The 19,145-nt window shown below is 52.0% G+C and overlaps 2 protein-coding genes and 1 long non-coding RNA gene across 6 annotated transcripts in view; 2 read left to right on the top strand and 1 right to left on the bottom strand.

The window, feature by feature from the left end:
- Positions 1–4,935, top strand: part of syne3 (spectrin repeat containing, nuclear envelope family member 3) — a 16,594-nt gene extending 11,659 nt beyond the window's left edge. For both annotated transcript variants that reach the window (XM_011618598.2, XM_011618599.2), the window contains 6 exons: positions 380–541; positions 1,320–1,492; positions 2,230–2,494; positions 2,754–3,083; positions 3,205–3,258; positions 3,883–4,935. In XM_011618598.2, coding sequence (XP_011616900.1) covers positions 380–541; positions 1,320–1,492; positions 2,230–2,494; positions 2,754–3,083; positions 3,205–3,258; positions 3,883–4,065 — 1,167 coding nt within the window. In that variant the 3' untranslated portion in view covers positions 4,066–4,935. The remainder of the gene's footprint in view (positions 1–379; positions 542–1,319; positions 1,493–2,229; positions 2,495–2,753; positions 3,084–3,204; positions 3,259–3,882) is intronic.
- On the bottom strand, positions 4,364–6,441 carry LOC115246931 (uncharacterized). The gene is made up of 2 exons (XR_003886033.1): positions 6,306–6,441; positions 4,364–5,643 (listed from the first exon to the last, which is right to left on the bottom strand). It is a non-coding gene; the product is annotated as an uncharacterized lncRNA (long non-coding RNA).
- clmna (calmin a) lies at positions 6,358–19,145 on the top strand. Of its 3 annotated transcripts, none has more exons than XM_011618602.2 (13): positions 6,358–6,696; positions 11,250–11,311; positions 12,961–13,056; positions 13,194–13,277; positions 13,359–13,451; positions 13,985–14,181; positions 14,286–14,479; positions 14,684–14,766; positions 14,873–16,813; positions 17,046–17,191; positions 17,513–17,591; positions 17,663–17,715; positions 18,052–19,145. In XM_011618602.2, the coding sequence occupies exons 1-13, from the start codon at positions 6,612–6,614 to the stop codon at positions 18,161–18,163; spliced, it is 3,225 nt and encodes a 1,074-aa protein (XP_011616904.2). In that variant the 5' UTR covers positions 6,358–6,611; the 3' UTR covers positions 18,164–19,145. The 3 variants fall into 3 exon arrangements, with proteins under 3 accessions (XP_011616904.2, XP_011616903.2, XP_029682737.1); XM_011618601.2 differs by having other exon boundaries at positions 14,858–16,813; XM_029826877.1 differs by lacking the exon at positions 11,250–11,311 and having other exon boundaries at positions 14,858–16,813.

Below are 19,145 nucleotides of genomic sequence, written 5' to 3'. Positions count from 1 at the left end.
TAGGACCCTTTAGCAACATCTAACATTTTCCATGCCTATTTTGGGTATTTTGATGCTCTGCAGCTGCCTGCCTGGAAGACGGTCAGAGGGTTGGTGGGGTCCTTCATGGTGATAAAGAGGACACTCTCCAGAGGTTCCCACTGAAGAAGTAGGGGGTGCTGCTAGGACTTCCTGCACAGACAGGAAGTGTTGCAGCTGTTCAGTTTTTCCCAATAATAACGCTGGACTTGCTCCATAAGCTAAATGATTTAAAAGAAATGCTTCCACCCCAATTTGTTTCCGCAATGTTTACTGTCACGTGACTCCCCAGGCAAAAAGCTATTGCTGTTTTCATACGTCAGCATATTCTGCCCAGCTGACCTGCTGCTGTGCTCCGTAGGCGAAGGTACGAGAGGGCGAGGACGGCACCGTGGAGCATGAAAACCTGCACCATGCTTTGCTGAACATGGAGAAGTGGCTGATGATAATGAGGCAGAAGCTGGAGTCCTTCTACAGCCCCTCGGGACACTGGAGTGTAGAAGGCCGGCGACATGAGGCTGAGGTGGGTGTAGGCCTTTTTTTCTTTTGACGACTCTGTGTGGGGGTGTGTAGTTGTACTTGGGTACCTGCATATCCACCAGCAGAAGCAGGGCGATGCGGTGTCACCACGGTGACGCCAGTGTGACGCTCTTCTGTGGTTCAGTGTGAATTCTTTTCAGTTTCTGTTTGTATCAGCGCAGATATTGTTGGTTAACATGTGACCTCAGAGCATCTGAGAGGAAGAGCGGCTCAGTGAGCGCGTCAGACGTGCACGGTGGAGGGGCTGGCACAGCTGTTGAAGCGTGAAGACTGTTGTCAGCGGCGGCGAAGCTTTAAAGAGCTGCGTGTTTTTCATCTCAGGCAGAATTAAAGCGAAACTGAGGATGAGAAGCAAACAGGCTGAAAGGCTGCTGCAGCCTTCGGCCCTTGCGCATTTCAGTAGAACTCAGGCACGAGAGCGTGCATGGTCAGCATCATTTTCTCCATTCATGTTTGAAATGGGAATGCTGAGGAAGCTCTGACAGCTCCCAAAGGTGAACCCTAAAAGCTGGCTAACTTTGAGAGTGGGCGCACCAGCTTGCTCCTCTGAAGAAGCTTGACCAGACGAGCCTGTAATGAATACCATCATTTAATGACACAACCCTCAGGAGCACCAGTAAGTGGACACACATTTGGTGTGCCAGCCACTCTATTTTGACTTCCACATGAGTCCGGCTTTGATTTGTTGTTCATAGGCATCACGGGGACGCCTTGGTTGTGCTCCATCCGCTGTGGCTTTAACCTGTGTTGTTTATCATCAGAAAGCTCTGGGAGAGTTTCCGGAGAAAGAGCTTCAGCTGCAGCAGATGGAGATCCAGGCCCAGAGGGTCTTCGAGAAGACCTCTACGGATGGGCAGGTGCACGGTCAGCGAGACTTGGAACGATTACGGGAGTCCTGGCTGGAGGTCTACACCATCAGTCTCGATCTGCACAGGTATCAAACGCTAGCTTCCACCGTTCAGAGGCAGCGTGGCAGCTCACGCCTGTGTCTAAACCCGTGAGAGCTAAAACCCAGGGGAGAGTTTTCACAGTCCCACGGCTGTCAGTGGCCCTGTCCACTTGGCCCAGAGACAGGGGCTGTCTCCTCCTAGAGGGGAGCCGAGCCTCGGCCCTACGGCGATGCTCTCAGCCTCCCGGTGTTGTCAGTGAAGAGGCAGGCCGAGCTGTGCAGAGGTAGCTCCACCGCCAGGCTCCAGTCATAATGGCCCACGAAGAACCAAGTGGTCTTCCCACGGGACACCTGTGGATTCCTTCGGGCTGTCCGCCGCTCCCACGATTGCTGTGTTACCTGCTGCCATGCCAATTTCAGATTAGCTGGATGCTTATTAACAGCCAATCATGTTTATCTCCCAGCTGAATGTTCAATTAATGCAGCTGCCAGAGGATCACAAAGGAGAGCAGAATAAATTCCCAGTACCTCTCAGCCTCCTGTCAACACTTCCAAATGGCTGTCCAAGGTTAAGAAGAAGCGTTGCGCTGACGTTCTGCAATTTTAGATAAGTGGCTGCAGCGCCGAATATAAATGCATGTGAACAAACAACGTATGTAAAGCTACGGGAGATAAGGATGGTTGCCGTTTTGGTTTTAGCTAGCCGTGTAGCAGCGTGCAATTCCATGTGTATTGTACATCCATAGACGCCATTACTCGTCTTGTCCCTGTTTATCTTGGAGGCTGTTGAATAGCTGTGCGGAGCCACCAGCAGAACCAGAGCCATGGGTGGGTGGAAGACGGGCGTCTCCTGGGACCAAACGCCATGAGGGGGGAAGCTCTTCAGTGATGGCAGAACTGTCCAGGAGCTGGACAGACGGCCAACAACAGGACTGTCTGGCCAAAGACAACCCAGGAGGAGATGGAGGCAATGCAGAGGAAGGCCTGGATCTAGGAGGAAGAGCTGTCACCCATTACCTGGCAACAGCTGCCAGGCAACACACTACGGTTCCTCCACAGCACTCTTTCTCTCCTCTTTCACTCTCTCTCAGTTTGTAGGTTCTTTCAACTGACCACATGCAGTAGCTTTAGCATTCTCCCCCATGGAAGGGTGTATACACACACACACACACACACACACACACACACACACACACACACACACACACACACACCAGACGCAGAGGAGCACGGGGAACGCTCATGAACTTCCTAGAAACGATAAATGATTAATGATGATTTGCTTGTTTTGTTGTGGACCATGCAGGGAGACGCGGGAGAGTCCACATCCAGGAGGAAGGAGTTTGAGGCTTGGCTCTCCAAGCAGAGTGATCTTCTATCCACCGTCCTCAGTGCCAGGATGTCCAGGCTGAGCACACGGGAGCTGATGGTCCAACAGGACAGACTGAAGGTGCTGAGGGCAGGACTGGGCTGGGGGCAGCAGCAGTTCCAGCTGCTGCTCCAGGAGGCTGCTGCTGCTGCTGCCGCTGGTGGACAGGCAGAGGACGTGTGTCTGGAGGAGCTCCGTTACCGCTGGATGCTGCACAAGTCCAAGCTGAAGGATGTGAGAGAGCTCGGGAGCAGGAAGCGCTCCAAGGTGGGATGTGTTATGACTGCGGTGGCCACACAGTGGCAGTCTAAGGCCATGTTGCCATCAGTTTGACTGGATGAAGAGGAGTGCCACAAGAGTGTGATTGTTGTGTGTCCTGTCTGTGCAGAGAGTCCAAGCAAAGACACAAGAGGAGCCTGCTGCTCCAGCAAAGGTTCCAAAGGTGAGTGGGAAAATCCTGGTTAAAACAGATTCCCTTTGGCACTAATCATGCCCCACCAGCAGAAAGCAGGATTGTTGCTCTAGAGTGGAAACACAGGTGGATGCCTGTGTCCAGCCATGTCTCTGGGCTTTGTTCAGGGGGTATTCAGCTGTGTCCTTTGCTTTTCCATGAATCTTTAATGCCCGTGAAGTGAAATGGGCCAGCAAAAGCCGCTGGTCCATTTTAAAGGCACAAACATGAGAAACGCTCCTTTTTTGGGTGTGTGTAAGGTTTTAGTTGGAAAGCGATGACCAAGGCTTGACCTCTCAGAGGAAACCCGTCCAACTTAAACATTGGAGCTTCACGCTTCGCTGTAGGACAGAGTCGTCCCGTCTCAGTAGGACAGGCAGAATGCATGAAAGGGTGGTTGGTCCAGTCATGTAGTCACACAAACACAGACCGGAGGCTTTCTAAAGGGACTTCTGGAGGCACTTCAACCCCACCTAGGCTCTCGTGAAGGAGGTCTTCCTGCAGCAGGGTGGTGTTTGGAGACTGGGACCCCCTGCTGTAGAACACTGGGTAAACCAGCGTGGTCCCAGAACCAATGACGGGTGGTTAACGTCTGTTGTCCTGCTGCTGTTGCAGAAGACCAGCCTGCTGCAGCGTGTGTGTCGGCTGGCTCTTCCTCTATGGCTGCTCCTCCTGGCTCTGCTGCTCCTGGCCTTCCTCCTCCCCCTCATGGACGGGGGCTCCAGCTGCTCTGTCACCAACAACTTTGCCCGGTCCTTCAGCATTATGTTGCGGTATGAGGGGCCGCCACCGACGTAAAGGAGGGGACGTGCCAGGACCTCCTCATTGCTCCTTTAGCTTCCAAATGCTTCCACGAGTCCTGGAGGACAGAGAACATAGCGGATGAGGCAGCCTATGGTAGCAGCCCAACCACCAAAGTCTTTGTGTAAATTGTTTGTCTCAAAGTCAAATGTTCCCCCCCGCTGGCTGTCTGAACACAATGAGCACAATCCTGGTTACTGCTGCCAGGAGAGCCCCAGCTTATTAGCTTCAGGAGCTGTGGAGAAGCTAGCATCAACTCAGTATTTCCAACATGGAGATGTTTTGCTTTACCCCGTCTTTAGCCAGGTCTCAGAAACTCAAATGCTTTGATCTGTCTGTGAGAATGTGAATCGGCAGGGAAAACATGACCAGGATGTTCTTGCCACACTTGTTTTGCAAATCTCCCATATCCAACGCAACAGTTCCCTTTACGATGCTAAAGTCTTGCTCCGTTCCCTCCAGACATGCCCTTAAAAATACAAGTGCACCTCCACATGCCCTCACGCACTTACTCGCTTTCCCTTTTTTGGTTGAATTCACATCTATTATTGAGTGTCCATGTTGCTACGGTAACAGTGGCCTAATAGTATCGGGTATTGCGTAATCTCTGCAGCGCCTTCGGGACGGTTGTCTTTATGTTGCCGGCGCCGCCAAGTGCACGAAGTGGTATAACTGTCCTGTGTCCTGGTCTGGTGGGTCTCTTCTGTCCTGCAGCCAGCTTTCAGCGAGACGCCCACTTCTCTCTTTGACCCAGAATTTCCTGCTGCCATGGAAACATGGGACTTTCTGAAGAAAACACTGATTTTTTCCCAAAGCTGCATTTTATTCATCAGTTGCTCTAAATAAAGATGCCCCTGTTGTCCTGGAGAAGTGGTTTATTACATTCAAGTGTTGCCTTCTTCCCCAGAACAGGTGCTTCATGTGTGAAGGTGTTTAGCAACACTTATGGACCCAGCCGGAGCGCTTTCAGGGACCTTCTGGAGCTTCTGGGCTGCTCCGGTTGCTCTTCTCCCTCGAGAAACATCTAAAGTTGAATAAAAAGAGCTGAGCACTTGTTTCCTCGACATCAAAGCTGTTGACACCTTCTGATTTTGGTAAAGCTCCGCCGGTGGATCCAAAGACCTGGAGGAAGCTACACACATCAGGGGGCCAATTTTCCTCTTTGATGTGAGGCAGCTCCGGTGTAAAGGGGTGGTGATGTTCCCTGGCGTACACGTGATGGAAAGTGTGAGTGTTCCAAGCGTCGATGCCTCCTACGCTGCAACTCTGGTGGCCGAGCTGTGCAGCAATCTGGAGCCTGCTGCCCGCCAACCACAGGCTCCCCCATTAGGATCTCCAGCATCTTCTGGCTCCAGATCTTTTTCCTCACAGATGAATGTACACCAGCTCTCCAGATCTGCCCTGGGTTGTCCTCCATGCAGAAGCCTGAAACACCTCTTGGAGCTGCTCTCTGTCTGAGTCCAGCTCCCCTACAGAGGTCAGTCATTCTGGGGTGCTTGACCCCCTTCATCTGGGGTATCAACTCTGACCTGGAGGAGCCGCTGGAGCCTTTCCCAAGTTTATGTGAAGAAAACCCTGAATGGGGAGTAAAACACAGGAAACTGGTCAATGATGCTGTGAACAACCACTGACAGCAGCCACATGAATCGACCCGGGCGGACTGTGCATGGACCAGGCCTCAACATCAGAGGGTCCAGGGTTGGTTCTGAAGCAACAGCTTCCTGAATCAGGTCCTCTTCCGCCTCTGAGACAGTCAGTCCTGAGGACAAACACACATGCATCCTTCGTCTCAGCCCCGACCTGCTGACATTTGCCAGATGGCTTTTAAACAGATGTGAGGCAGCAGAGACGAGGAATCAGGAGCAGCCTGTCAGGATGAGACGAGCCCTTTACTGCTGCTGTTATGCAAGAGCTGCCTGTGGCTGAGTGGGCACGCAGCACACATAGAACACTCTCACGCACCCTCTCATACACATACACACGAGCCTCACCACACATGCACCACACACTCTCACTCACACCACTAAATCACACACTCTCACACTATAGACACACACCAGACTCCCCACACACGTGCGTGCACACACACATAAACACGCCCTGATAATTGTCTTACTTATTGCATTAATGTTCAACAGCTCATAGATCATTGTGTGTGTGCGTGCGTGTGTGTGTGTGTGTGTGTGGGGGGGGGGGGGGGGGGGCGTGGGCGTGTCAACTCGCGAGTCTCCTCCCACCTCGGAAATACCAACCAGGTGCTGCAGCTGCTCTCCGCTCGGCCTCCTCTGCTCTCCTCCTCACCTCCCCGAGTTGTTGCTCTCTCCGCCCCGGAGGAAGCCGCAGTGAGCCGCGGCCATGTCCGCTGGTGAAGGGGATCCCTCCCGTTAATGTCCGCCTGTGCGCGTCCGGGTCTGCGTGGCTCCAGGCTGCCTGGCTGGACAATAGACGGCTCCCTCCCGCTGCAGCAGCCCCCTCCTCCTCCTCCCAGGGGAGCTTTGTGAGCGATACTTCCCGGGTCCAGGCGGCTCTCTGTGCGGCTCCAGATGGCTGGACGCGGCTGGGAAGACTGGTTCGAGCGAGAGGAATTTATCGGGCAGATCAGCGACATGCGAGTGCAGAACCTGCAAGGTAAGAGCATCTCAGAGAGCTGCTGTTGGTCGATCGAGGGGTTCTTTTGAGGATCGATGCGTGCGAGGCTCTCCTGGCCCCAGCACGAGCACAAACTGCGCTGTTAACGCTCAGGTCGACGTAACTTTTGGAGGAAATGGAACCTACAGACGGATCCGGATCTAAAAAAGCAAACCCGGAACCGTTGTTCCCTGGAGGCGAGTGGGGCTTTAGACGCTTTACTGGGCTTTTGCACTTAGTCTTAAAGTTGGTGGTTCAGAGTGAGAAAGTCTGGTCTGGAGTCAGGTGAAGCACCGGATCCTGGATTCATCCACGGCTCAGCTGTTGCTCCGACCCCACCAGTCCCTTCCCCCGCTGAGCTGAAATGGGCACAGTAATTTATTGGAGATCAGCAGGATCCTCAGAAACAGCAGGAGGTCTCAGAAAGATCCGGTTTGAGATCAGGGATGGATGATGAGCTGGTATCCAAAAACCAGATACATTTCAGTTCACTGCAAATTGTTATCTAATTACAGTTGGGATTTCCCCGTTGCCGTGGAAACCCACGTCTGTAGACCCCAGTCTTACTGGTCAAATGTTTCCTGGATGGTGTTGTTGATTTGTTTCCAGTTTTTTTTTGCCACCTTGAGAACTTTAGATTTCTGTGCGAGGGAGGAAACCAGTTATGCTGAAACGTCTGCAGTGGTTCTCGTCCTCCGCGGTGTCGTTGACCTGTTTGATGGTTTTAACAAAAAACAACTCCTGTGAATTTATCTGAACGAGTCTGTTGTATCATCTGATTGTTTGTTGGAGTTCTGTTGATAAGATGCTTCACTAACTTCCTGTGTATGCTAAGCTATAATCTTTTAGTGTGGCCTGGAGGCTTCAGATGTTTGATAAACGGGTTTGATTCTAAAGATTTAACCTTGATCGAAATCAAATCACCTTGCTGTAAGCATGTTTGGTCTAACCTCTTAGCATGCTAAGGCTACGGTGGCGGAGGTGTTTGCTGTCAGATGCAGGGGGAAACCTTCATCAGGAGAACTCTGTTGCTGGTCTCCCCTCAAGGGTCTGAGGTGAAAGAGTCCATCTGGAGGAAGAGGAGAAGAGGAAGAGCACGTTGGTGTGAACAGCTTAGAGACGTGTTTCTCCGGCTTCTCCGGATTTGATCTGCCTTCATGTGAATAAGTAAAAGCTCTGATTTCACCTGACTTGAAGGGCTGAATGTGATTTTTCCCCCCATTTTCTTCCAACATCTGAGAGCAGAAAAACAGATTGTTATAAGAATAACCAAAGTTGAAGAAAACAGGCAGGTAACAGCTGAAAGAGATGTGAACATGAGAGCTTCTAACGCTACCTGCTCGCAGCACATCTGCCGGTGGACACAACACACACACACATACACACACAGACCAGAAACAACACAGAACAGTTACACACAACATCCCTCCGTCTCTCCAGTCGTCTATCTCTCCATTCATCTGTCCCTCCAGTGGTCTGTCCCACCAGTCATCTGTGCCACCAGTGGTCCATCTCTCCAGTGGTCCATCCCTCCAACCATCTGTCCCTCCAGTGGTCCTTCTCTCCAATGATCCATCCGTCCAGTGGTCTGTCCCACCAGTCATCTGTCCCACCAGTGGACCATCCCTCTAGTTGTCTGACCCTCTAGTGGTCCTTCTTTCCAGTGGTCCATCCCCTCCAATGGTCCATCCCTCCAGTCATCTGTCCCTCCAGTGGTCTGTCTCGCCAGTGCTCGGTCCCTCCAGTTGTCTGTCCCTCCATTGGTCGATCCCACCAGTGGTCCGCACCTCCAATGGTCTGTCCCTCCAGGAGCCAAAGATGTTAGACCCTCTTCTCTCATGTTCTCCCGCTTGAGGTGTCTTCAGGTGCACCTTTGTTTCTCTCTGGATGTCAGACTGAAGACCAGAGCCAGCCCACATCATTCCAGAGGTGTGACCCCTCCCCAGTCTCAGCTCCCAGTCCTCCCAGTGGCGTGTGGCTGCTCCATGTCTGTGTTTCCACAGCTGCATCCGTCCACACGCTCGTCTCTGCAGATACACAATTTGCATGTGCTTTATTTGCTTAGACAAAGTAGCTGCTGTTTTTGCAGCTTGTCCCCGTCCCTCATCCCCTGTCCTCCATCTTCTGTCCTCCGTCGTCAGTCCTCTGTCCTCAGTTATGTGTTGATTATTTTACAATAATAACATTATTGTTGTTATTAGTAGTAGTGATAATAATAATGAGGTAATGAAGGGTTTAACATTGAATAATTGCATGGGTCCACAAGGATGAAGAGGATGTTAAACAGATTAGAAGAAGACAGAATGAGCATAATTGATCAGAGAAGAGGAGATGATTTCCTGTGTTATTTCACGTGTGTGTGTGTTGTTTGTGAGTGTGTGTGTTGGAGGCAGCTTTCTCTGCTCTGTGACAGTTGTGTGTGTGTTGAGGCTAGCTTGAGGTTACATGGCTAAAGTGAAGGCACTGGAGTTGTGTGCCGTGTGGGCGACGATGATGGTGATGATGAGGAGGAGGATGATGAAGATGAGGAGGATGAGTAATGCTCCGGCTCTCTGCGGAGGAGGTGGTGAAGCATCACCGGAGGAGCAGCCAGAACTTCTGTAGTTTGCTTCAGTTCAACGGTGAATTAATGGCTCAGTCATTCACATGTTGCCGTGACAACGAGTGCCATTTTGTGCCATGCATGTGGCCTAATAAAAATCTCCGCCCTCCCTCCTTGCTTTAGTCTACTGCTGCAGTTTTAAGAAGAACGCTACAGCTCCCCAACGTTTCGTCCCAACTTCCTGTCTGTGGGGGTCTTCAGAGCAGCTCCAGCTGTGCTCGGCTCGGCTCAGCTTGGCTCCTCACGTTGGCTCACCAGTGGGGAGATGTTCCACAGGCTCTGACAGGCTGAAGGGGACCGAGGTGGGCTTGACGGCCCTGCAGGGCAGAGACACCACTCTGTCCCAACCTGTTCCTGGCTGGTTTCCTGCTCTCTCCAGCTCTAAAGGAGAATTCGCCAGAGAATTCACAATATTTTAGGAAACGGCTATTTTCAGTGTTTCCGAGCTTGAGGAGATTCCGTCCTTAATGAGAACGTCCTTAATGCTCGCAGCTTTTCAGGCGCCAGACGTGAAAATTAAAGCAACGTTGGCCTGCTACGTGCTAATTGTTGCATGCTAACTGCATGCTAACAGTTAACAGCAGTTAACAGCACACTGGTGCAGGAGGGGCGCTCCACAGAGATGTACTCTCAGCAGGAGAACAGGACTGGGTTTTTCAGAGGAGAGCTGAGCTGCTGCCTGTCTGTACCCTGAGGACTCCTGTCCTCTTCTTCTGTCAGGCTCGAGCACCCCGCATTGTTGAACCTCTTTTCGTCCTGAAAGTGGAATTTTCCCTCCGTTCTCAGTTGTTTCAACTTCAAAGTGAAACTGGTTCCCTGTTGAAGCTGGTGTCATTTCTGTCCGAGAGTGCTGAAACCACTTGATTAGGAGTGAGAAACAATGAGCCTGGGACAGAACCTGGGGGGACGCCCTCTGGGGGACACTTCCTGTGAGATGCTCTGAGGAGGCTGAAAGAGGCTGATTGATGGTATCAAAGTTCCTTTGGAACACCAACAAAGGAACTGGTCCTCCTGGAGAGTTTAGTTCGTTCACCTGCTGACTCAGCAGCAAACCAAGAAGTGGCCAGAGTTCCTCCTCGCCTACTGGGAGGAGCCCCAGCTTCTCCTCATAATGGCAACTCCTCACTGTGACCCCCGCCATGGAGGTCATGTGACAGGCAGCGTCCACATCCCCGAGCGTCGGTGGCTTCAGTAGCTTCTGCTGGTGGCAGAGTTGTCCAGTCTGAATGGGGGGGTCCTGCTCTTCCTGGTCTTGTGATTCTGTAACTGGAGCAGCTGGAGGATGTCTCTCTTTCCTGCTCGTGGACCAGCCTGTGCCAGTGGATGGCCACAGGTGTTTGTGACAGGACAAAGGACATGTCCACATGGTGTCCTGAAGAATGAGCTGCTATGGGCACACAGTTTATTCTTCAGTGGAGGCCTCTCGGATCGTTGGCTGTGCTGGAGCTCCTGCTCGGAACAGAAGACACTACAAAGTCCCCTTAAAAGTCAGATCCAAATCTGTGAATATGCTCCCAAACACCTGCCCCCAGGTTGTGAGAGGCCCCTCACAGCTGTTGCAGGAACCACAGCTCTGACCCCCCTCATCCATCCATCCATTCATCCACCCATCTACCATCCATCCACCTATCCATCCATCCATGTATCCATCCATCCATCATTCTTCCATGGTGTGTTTTAAACTGATGGGAATTTAAAACAATCTCACATTGGTAAACAGTGGTGACCGGTGGTGACCGGAGGTGAACCATTGCCATTGTACACTGATCATCAGGGATGATGGAAGAGTTGCCATCAAAAGGTGACATCTGTCAGCAGGTGAACAATAGCAGCTGGAGGAAACGTGCTCGATGTCCAGACAGATTTGGGTTAAAGACGCTGGAGGAGATCTTGTGTTGATCTTGAGGTGTTGTGCTTCAGCTTTCTGGTTTTCTCTCCATCTCTGTTGCAGTTGAGAGAGAGGTGGTCCAGAAGAGGACCTTTACCCGATGGATCAACCTGCATTTAGAGAAGGTGAGAGCCCAGCTCTTTGTTACTCCCTCAGCAGCCTGACAGGGCTGCTGCTCAGTGTGATAACCCCCACCCAGGTCCCGCCTTCATTCTGGGTGTTCTGCTCCACCGTGCTCTACCTCCACGGGCTGTCATGTGACGTGCACGTGCGCCACAACACTGACAGAAGTCCAGATGATTGGGGCACTAAAGACAGGGTTGACCTCTGCCTGCTTCTCCATCTGCATTCATGCCTGAATCCTGGTCCAGTTGTTCTCCAACCAATTACCCAAAGATTTGTCTTTGAGGATGTGGAGGAAGCACAGGTGGATACAGAGCGAAGGAACCTCAGGCTGACTGACATTTTAGCTGGAGTTTTCGCTCTGCAATCGTAGTTGGATGAGGCTGAGGTCAGTGTCTGCTCAGATCTTTTCTTTTCTCCAGCACAATCACCCTTTCTCTTCTTCTGTGTGCTCTTTGGCACTGTCTCAGCTAGCTGACCCACAAACTGACAGTCCCACATTTGTCTTGTGTCAACTTTGAAAGTTCCAGTGGCTCCCGCTTCACGCTGTTCTGAGAACACATTTCAGCTGCCTCAGACCTTCTCTGTTCTTCTCTGTCAACAAGCTCAAAGCCAATACTGCATCTGGAGTCCTCTGGCTTGGCCTGGACCCATGCTGGTCCTCTGCTGTTCTGCCGGTCTTGATCACAACTTCATGCGTGGCTCCTCGGCTTCATTCCTCCTGTAGTTTCGCTGCATGTCTCCCTTGTTCTTGAGGACGGTTATTGAAGAACCTGGTCAGGAACCCTGAACTTGATGGGATCTATTGCTTGCTACGTTCCCAGAGCAATAAAAACAATGTGAGCTGTGCCACATCAGCCGCTTCAACTGGACACGTGATTCTGAGATCAGCACAGAGGTTAGCTTTCCACTCGTGCTTCTCCTGATGGTCCACCACATCCCTGTCTCTGTCCTCTGGACATGCATTGTCCCCCTGTTCCCCCTCTGCTCTCTGGGGTCAGCGCCAGCACTAATATGCACAGCAGAACCTCCCACATGTTTTCAGATACAGAAGGTTTTTCTCACAGTCGAACTGTTGGAACATCTTGTTCCTGGGACATTTTCACAACCATCGAGCTTCTTCTTTGCTCACCCTCGACACACTCCTGACCCTGGTCCCGTCTTCGCCACCAAGTCCACCCACCCACCAAGTCCTCTCCTCTCCCTGATCACAGTAGCTGTAGCTGTGCAGAACCTGCTGGCCACCTCCCGCCTGTCCCGACTCCCCGCATCACTTCCTCCAGCCCCCCCACCCCTTCACAACTTCTCCTTCTCATCCAGCTCACATCTAAACCATCAACTCCAGTGACCACCACACCTTCACTTTCCAGTTTCAAACTGGGCCCTCTTTAGTGATATGGATCTTCTTCATGTTTCTTATTATCACCTGTTCCAGATCAACTCTGTAATAACATAATAACAACACAATAATGATTAACCTCCCCCAGCCTGGGGGCTTCCAAAGACCTGCATTTGGGCCACAGCTGAACAAGCACGTTCAAATTGGCCTCAGGTGTGAACGTGGTTTGTCTTTGTTTGTGGCCCAGTGATGAAGTGGTGATTCCCTCCCAGTAGCTCTAGTTTTCTCTCTCCTCTTTCTTCTGTGTCTTAGTGCGCCCCTCCCATCGAGGTGGAAGACCTTTTCCAGGACATACAGGATGGATACATCCTCATGGCCCTACTGGAGGAGCTCTCTGGCTCCAAACTGGTGCGTTTCCTTTGCTTCGTCAGCTCTATTTACTCTGAATCTGACCTGGGTGCTCAGTGCTGAAGGTCAAAGTCCACCTTTGTCTGACACTTTTTAAAGTAATCTGTCCTATTTTTCTCCTTCTAAATGATTTTCAGCTTCATGGATTCAAGAAGTCTTCTCACCGTATTTTCAGACTGAACAACATCGCCAAGGTGCTGTCTTTTCTGGAGGAGCGAAACGTGAGTAGCAGCACGTGCCGCATGGGGACGCCACCCGGCTTGGGCCTGGCTGAGCACATTCATGCATGTACCTTCCTTCAGGTTAAGCTGGTCAGCATCGATGCGGCTAATGTTGCCGACGGAAATGCCTCCATTATCCTTGGACTCATCTGGAACATTATTCTCTTTTTTCAGGTAACCTTTTTGCTGTTTTTCCACTCTCCCAGTTAGGTGCAAAATACAAAAAAGGAAAGTTGTTTTGGCGATAACCCCAAGCTCAGGGGAAGGGGGGTCCAAAGTGGCCTGAGCCCTTCTCAGGACATCATGTAGGTCACCATGTGGAGACCGATTCACCGCCGAACCCTTCCACAGAACAAGACGGAGGACAGCCTAGCGAGAGCAAAATGGCATCAGATCAAAGGGGGCCCAATCCCGTCATGGGACTCCTTATGAGTTTTGAGCCTTTGGAATTCCACTGTTCATTTGTACTGGAATGACAGTAGCAATGACAGTTTGCATCCTTTGACCTTACTTTAATAAATAAACACTGCCATGATGTCATCAAATGTGTGAGACCATGCCTCGCTGGACCCTTTAGCTGACCATCTGTGCTGGTCAATCTGAGCCCCCAACCGTTCCTTAGCTTCACAAACATTAACGTTAGCAGACCTAAAGTTCTAACGGTCCACTGCCAGAACGTTTGTACTCTCTCCCTCTCTTTCTCTCAGATTAAGGAACTAACTGGGAACATCAGGAGCCAGTTCCCCTCCTCCTGCAGCCTGTCGTCCATCCCCACCAGTGCGGAATCGGAGACTTCCTGCTGCAGCACGGCATCAGATGAGAGGCGGGCTGCGTCCGCGGCCATGCGAGAACACAACAAGGCCATTAAAAAGCTGCTGCAGTGGGTGCAGAAGCAGACGCGCAGGTGAGTGGGAACACACAAGGCTTACTCTTCGGGAATGGGAAGACTTTAATGGGTCCTCTGTGTCGATGGGAAGCTGACCACAGAATTCCTCCATCCTCCTTCAGGTTCGGCGTGGCGGTGCAGGACTTTGGAAAGAGTTGGATGAGCGGTCTGGCCTTTCTGGCCGTCATTAAATCCATTGACCCCAGTCTGGTGGATATGAGAAAGGCACTGCTGAGGAGCCCCAGAGAGAACTTGGAGGAAGCGTTCAGGACAGCCCACTACAGTCTGGGGATCCCACGTCTACTGGAGCCTGAAGGTAACGCAGTGCTGCGGCTGGTTGGCCATCATAAAATGAACTGAGACACAGTTGTAGGACACTGTTGGACTGGTGAGGAATGATCAGGGCTTCAAGGTCCACCAGATGACCCTCCATGCTTGCAGACGTAGAGTAGATAGCGCATGATACTGGAGCTGGGGGGTCACTACGAACTGGCATCAGGGCGGTTGTGTTTGTTGGCAGATGTGATGATCGATGCGCCGGATGAGCAGTCAATCATCACGTATGTCTCACAGTTCCTGGAGCACTTCCCTGGCCTGGAGGAGGTAGGAGGAGGTCCTTTTTTCGTAGCGCACCGACAGCAGATTCTAGCTTAGATCCTTCAGTGCTGACAGAGTTCTGTCTTCCTTTTTTTGGGTGGGGGGGTCTCAGCCAGAAGAGCCCAACCAGATCATGGAAAGAAGCACCTCGCTGTGCCGACTCAACCTCCGTGACAGCGACACCGACCACAGAAGGAACGGCGCTCATGGAAGCAGAGTCAAGGAGAGGTCCTCGAGGTTCCAAAGGGACTGTGGACAAGCCCCGCCCAAAATCTTCATTTCCTCAGCACCGCAGGGTGGGGCTCATCGGCCGCGCCCCCTCAGGCCGACGACATCGCGCTCCTGGTCCACCGAAGACTTCAGTACAGAGTCGTGTCCCGAGGGGGGGGGTTCGAGGAGCGTGCTTTCAGACTCCATGAAAGTGAGCACAGAGGTCACCCAAATATCAGACTCTTCCCAGATGACGTCCGCTCACTCGCCCCCCAATCCATCGGCGCCTGGGTCCCTGAACACAGACTCGATGAACGTCGATTCTGCCATCAGTTCGCCGGACTCCTGGGTGGACAGTGACTTCGGTGCCACCCCAGAGAAGCTCTATGAGAGTGCCAGCAACGGCTCTTTGTGTGACAGCGGAACTGCCTGGGAGGTTCACCGAGCCATCCCGGTGGAGATCACCACCCTGGACGAAGGGCTGTTCCCAAGCACAGAGGGAGGACTTGTTGAGGAGCACTCCATCGAGTCGTGCGTCGACGAAGGCGTTTATTCACTGAGCTCTCTGGAGAGCAGCCAAGAGCAGGCACGTTCTCTGAATAATTATCCCGAAGCCGTCGTTCAAAGCAAGTTCCAAAACCTACCAACAGATTCGGCATGGGGTCAGAAGGAGGGAGACGGGCAGTGGGTTGGTACAAGTCTGATAAACAAAGATGACATGAGCGAACGGGAAAAATGCGGTCGCTCATCTCAGGGCGATAATGTCTTACCAGCTGAAAGAACCGACCAGCCCATAATGACTCTGGTTAGCACTGGTTTAGCAACACCCTACCACAGTGCAGAAGAGCGGCCCTGTGGGGGTTCCAACAAAGCTGTGGACCAGAATGGAGATCTGCAGGATCAGGATCAGGAAAGCAAACCGCCTGCTGAAAACCCAACCAAGAGAAAAGATGTTGACTGTGGAGAAGAGGGAGCTAAAGGAAAGCAAGGAGATGTTCAGCTGGAGGAGACAGCAGAGAAACTTCAAGATGAAGCGCATCTAAAAACCGACGAGGGGGTTCTGAGAGAACATCCAGACCCGCAGTATCTCGCAGACCAAGGTCCAGCATTACAGGAAACGGTAGCGACGAGCGCTAGCGCAGCTGTTCCTCTGATCACCATTTCCACAGAGCCAGAAATGCCAGAGCACCAGGAAGCGCTTGACAAACAAAATCCAGCCGGTGACTCTGAAGACCCGGGTCCCGGTGAGATGCCTTCTTGCCAAGCATCAGAAAATGTCCAGCACAGTCCAACCCTGGCTGACCCAGAGAGGGAGTGCTGGGACGGGAGTGAGGGAAACGACCTCGGCACCTTGTCGGTGGCAGAACCTCCATTTCCCACCAGTCAAAATGGAGTCACTCAAGGACGCGAGTCGCCTCGGCACCGCCGCCCGGACTCCCCTGGTCAACCCTTCGCTCTGGCGACAGATTCGGACCCACTTGCTGCACATCGGGACAGACAGGGGGACCTCGTTCCTGACGACTCGTCCAGTGTAAGGACGCCGGGCCCTGCGGCAGGTAGAGGGTTCCCACAAATGAAGTTCTTTCGACCAGACTTGGATGAGAATTCTCCAACCGATGACCTCGCCGGTGATCCTCTGGAACCTATGGATCTGTTCTACCCTGACAAGGATGAGTCCATCTACACCGAGCCTCCTGAAGGAGAAACCCAGGCCTGGCCTTCTGTTTTAAGCGTATCACCCCTTCAACCGGCTCCGGCCTCTCAGCATTTTGATGACGGCTCATCTGAAGTGCCAAGTCGTGCTTGCTCTGAGAGAAACGACGTGTCGCATGAAAATAGCAAGGTCAGTTGTCAACCTCAGACAAACCATCTGCGAGTTCGTAATGAACAGTGTGATTAAAGCTGGGTAACGTGATCTCAAGTGTATGTGCTGAATACGATGAGGACTTGAGGCAAACCGTGGTTGAAATGCACATTCATAGACATGCTAAGCTAATGTGCTAATGGGCAGGAGACTCAAATCTTCTCTTTTTTGGATCTCTCATCTTTGTCTGCTGCTGAATGAAACCGACCAGGAGGCAGATGAAGCACCTGGGTCCGAGGAGCAGCTCAGGTTGTCTGCAGGAAGGACGGGAGGACTCTCGGAGGGGGCCCGTTTCGCAGAAGGGGAAGCCGAACAGCAGCTCTGGTGCTGCACCAGCGAGAACTGGGAGCCGGCGAGGTAAGTATGCTCCCTGGGGGCTCAGTGTTGGGGCAGGAGGGGGCAAGACCCCTCTGTCCAGGACGCACTCCACCTCACCTCACAGGTCCCCAAGAAAAGGTTGCTGACGGGAGTTTTTCAAGGGAGGAGCAGTCTCAGTTGGGACGACCCACTTTCCTGAGGATGAATTCATCAGGGGCCGTGACCTCAATCTGTTTCCTGTCCTACATCAAGCGATCATTTTTGCTCATTTTGCGCCACCGGATCCATGTACAATTCCAAGACAGCGGCAACTTCGCACAACCTAGAGCTGAGGTCAAAACCCTGTTGTCCTTATTTCAGTTGCAGCGGCAGTGGCGAGGACATCCTGATTCCCCCAATTCTGCGCCACAGAAAGGCCCCCCCCTTTGTTCAGGCCCTGGTCAGTCTGGAATCATCATTTCATTCACTTTACAAGTGCTGGTGGACCAATGTTCTGCTCTGTTTGTGCAGGAGAGTGTGGAGGCAGCCCCCCAACAGGCTGAGAGGGAGGATGTGACGGACGGGTAAGGTTGGGTGTCGCAGCTCGCCGCTAATGAGGATCAAAGAGATTTCTGATTTAGGAAGTGTCCACACACACACACACCCCTTGCTCCCATCCAGGGTTGTTGGAGGAAACTCTGGAGCCCCCGTAGACACACCACAGCCTCCAACCACAGGAAAAGTAGCTTAGTGTGTGTGTGTGGGAGGTTGGGGGGTTGGGGGGGATGTGTCAGTAGAGAAACCCCACATCTGACATCAGAGAGCTGATACACTATCTCTCTTCCTCCGTGTGTGTGTGTGTGTGTGTGTGTGTGTGTGTGTGTGTGTGTGTGTGTGTGTGCGTGCGCGCGCGCGCGCAGGTCCACCCCAGAGCTGTATCTGCTGCTGCTCCTCTGGCTGCTGCTCTACTGCTTCTGGCTGCTTCCTCAGATGGACGTGAAGATGCTGCCGAGGCTGCTGCTCAACCTCTGAACACACACCCCCTCAGCGCGCCGCCCACTTCATTTTAGGCCCTTCAACGTTGTATGCGGTTAAGTGGAAATGACGAGTCAGCGACTTTGGGAAAAGCCTTTATATATTTGAAGAAAATGCTTTTCCACTTTTCTTTTGAAGGCGGATCCTGCTGGGATGTGGGAATGAAGCTGCACGTGTAAATGATAAAAGGAACATTTATGTTTTCCTTTGCCCCGGAGGCGCAGTGTCACTATGCCGATATTATCTCCATCAACTTGTGCGATGCCAATTCCAGCTCCAGGCTCACTGTTCCCAGTCCAGCTCCCAGTTTACCGTCTGGTTCTTTGTCCTGCTTCAAGTCGCAGAACCAAACCAACTAGAACTGATCAGAAGGAAAATACAGCAGGTTACATAATCCCAAATGACAAGAAATACCCAACACTGGAAAAGCAGAATGTGGAACGCACACACACACACACACACACACACACACACACACACACACACACACACACAGAGCAATGAGCTTGTTCATTTGAAGAAGAAGCAACACATTGAAAGGTTTTTCTTACTTGCAGGTGTTGGTATTCCGAATATTCCCACCCTTCCCTGTGCTCCTGGAATGTTTGACTTCCATTTGTGTTGTAACGCTCACTGACTTACTGCACACCTTTTAATAGCCATGGAATCGCTTCAAGATGAATGATTTATTCCTCCTTGAGTTATATTTGCACTTTGAAAACTGCCAAAGATTAAAATGTCCTGGTCATGTGTTGAGATGGAAGTGTCAGAGCTGCTCCAGAGACCGGAAGAGGAGGAGGATGAAGATGCATCTCCCGGCTGCAGAGGAAAGGCTCCGCAGGCACCTGCAGTCAGGACTGTGGCGGGTTTGGGGGCCAAGAGCCCGGCAGGCTCTTACGGCTGATCTCAGGTGTAGCTGAATGTCACGTGGACACGTCCTAAACATCTGTACAATAAAGCTTGTATTTTGCACTATAAA

Source organism: Takifugu rubripes, chromosome 2 (assembly GCF_901000725.2).
Source record: "Takifugu rubripes chromosome 2, fTakRub1.2, whole genome shotgun sequence".
Classification (NCBI taxonomy): Eukaryota; Metazoa; Chordata; class Actinopteri; order Tetraodontiformes; family Tetraodontidae; genus Takifugu; species Takifugu rubripes.
This window is presented reverse-complemented; position numbering and strand designations above follow the sequence as displayed.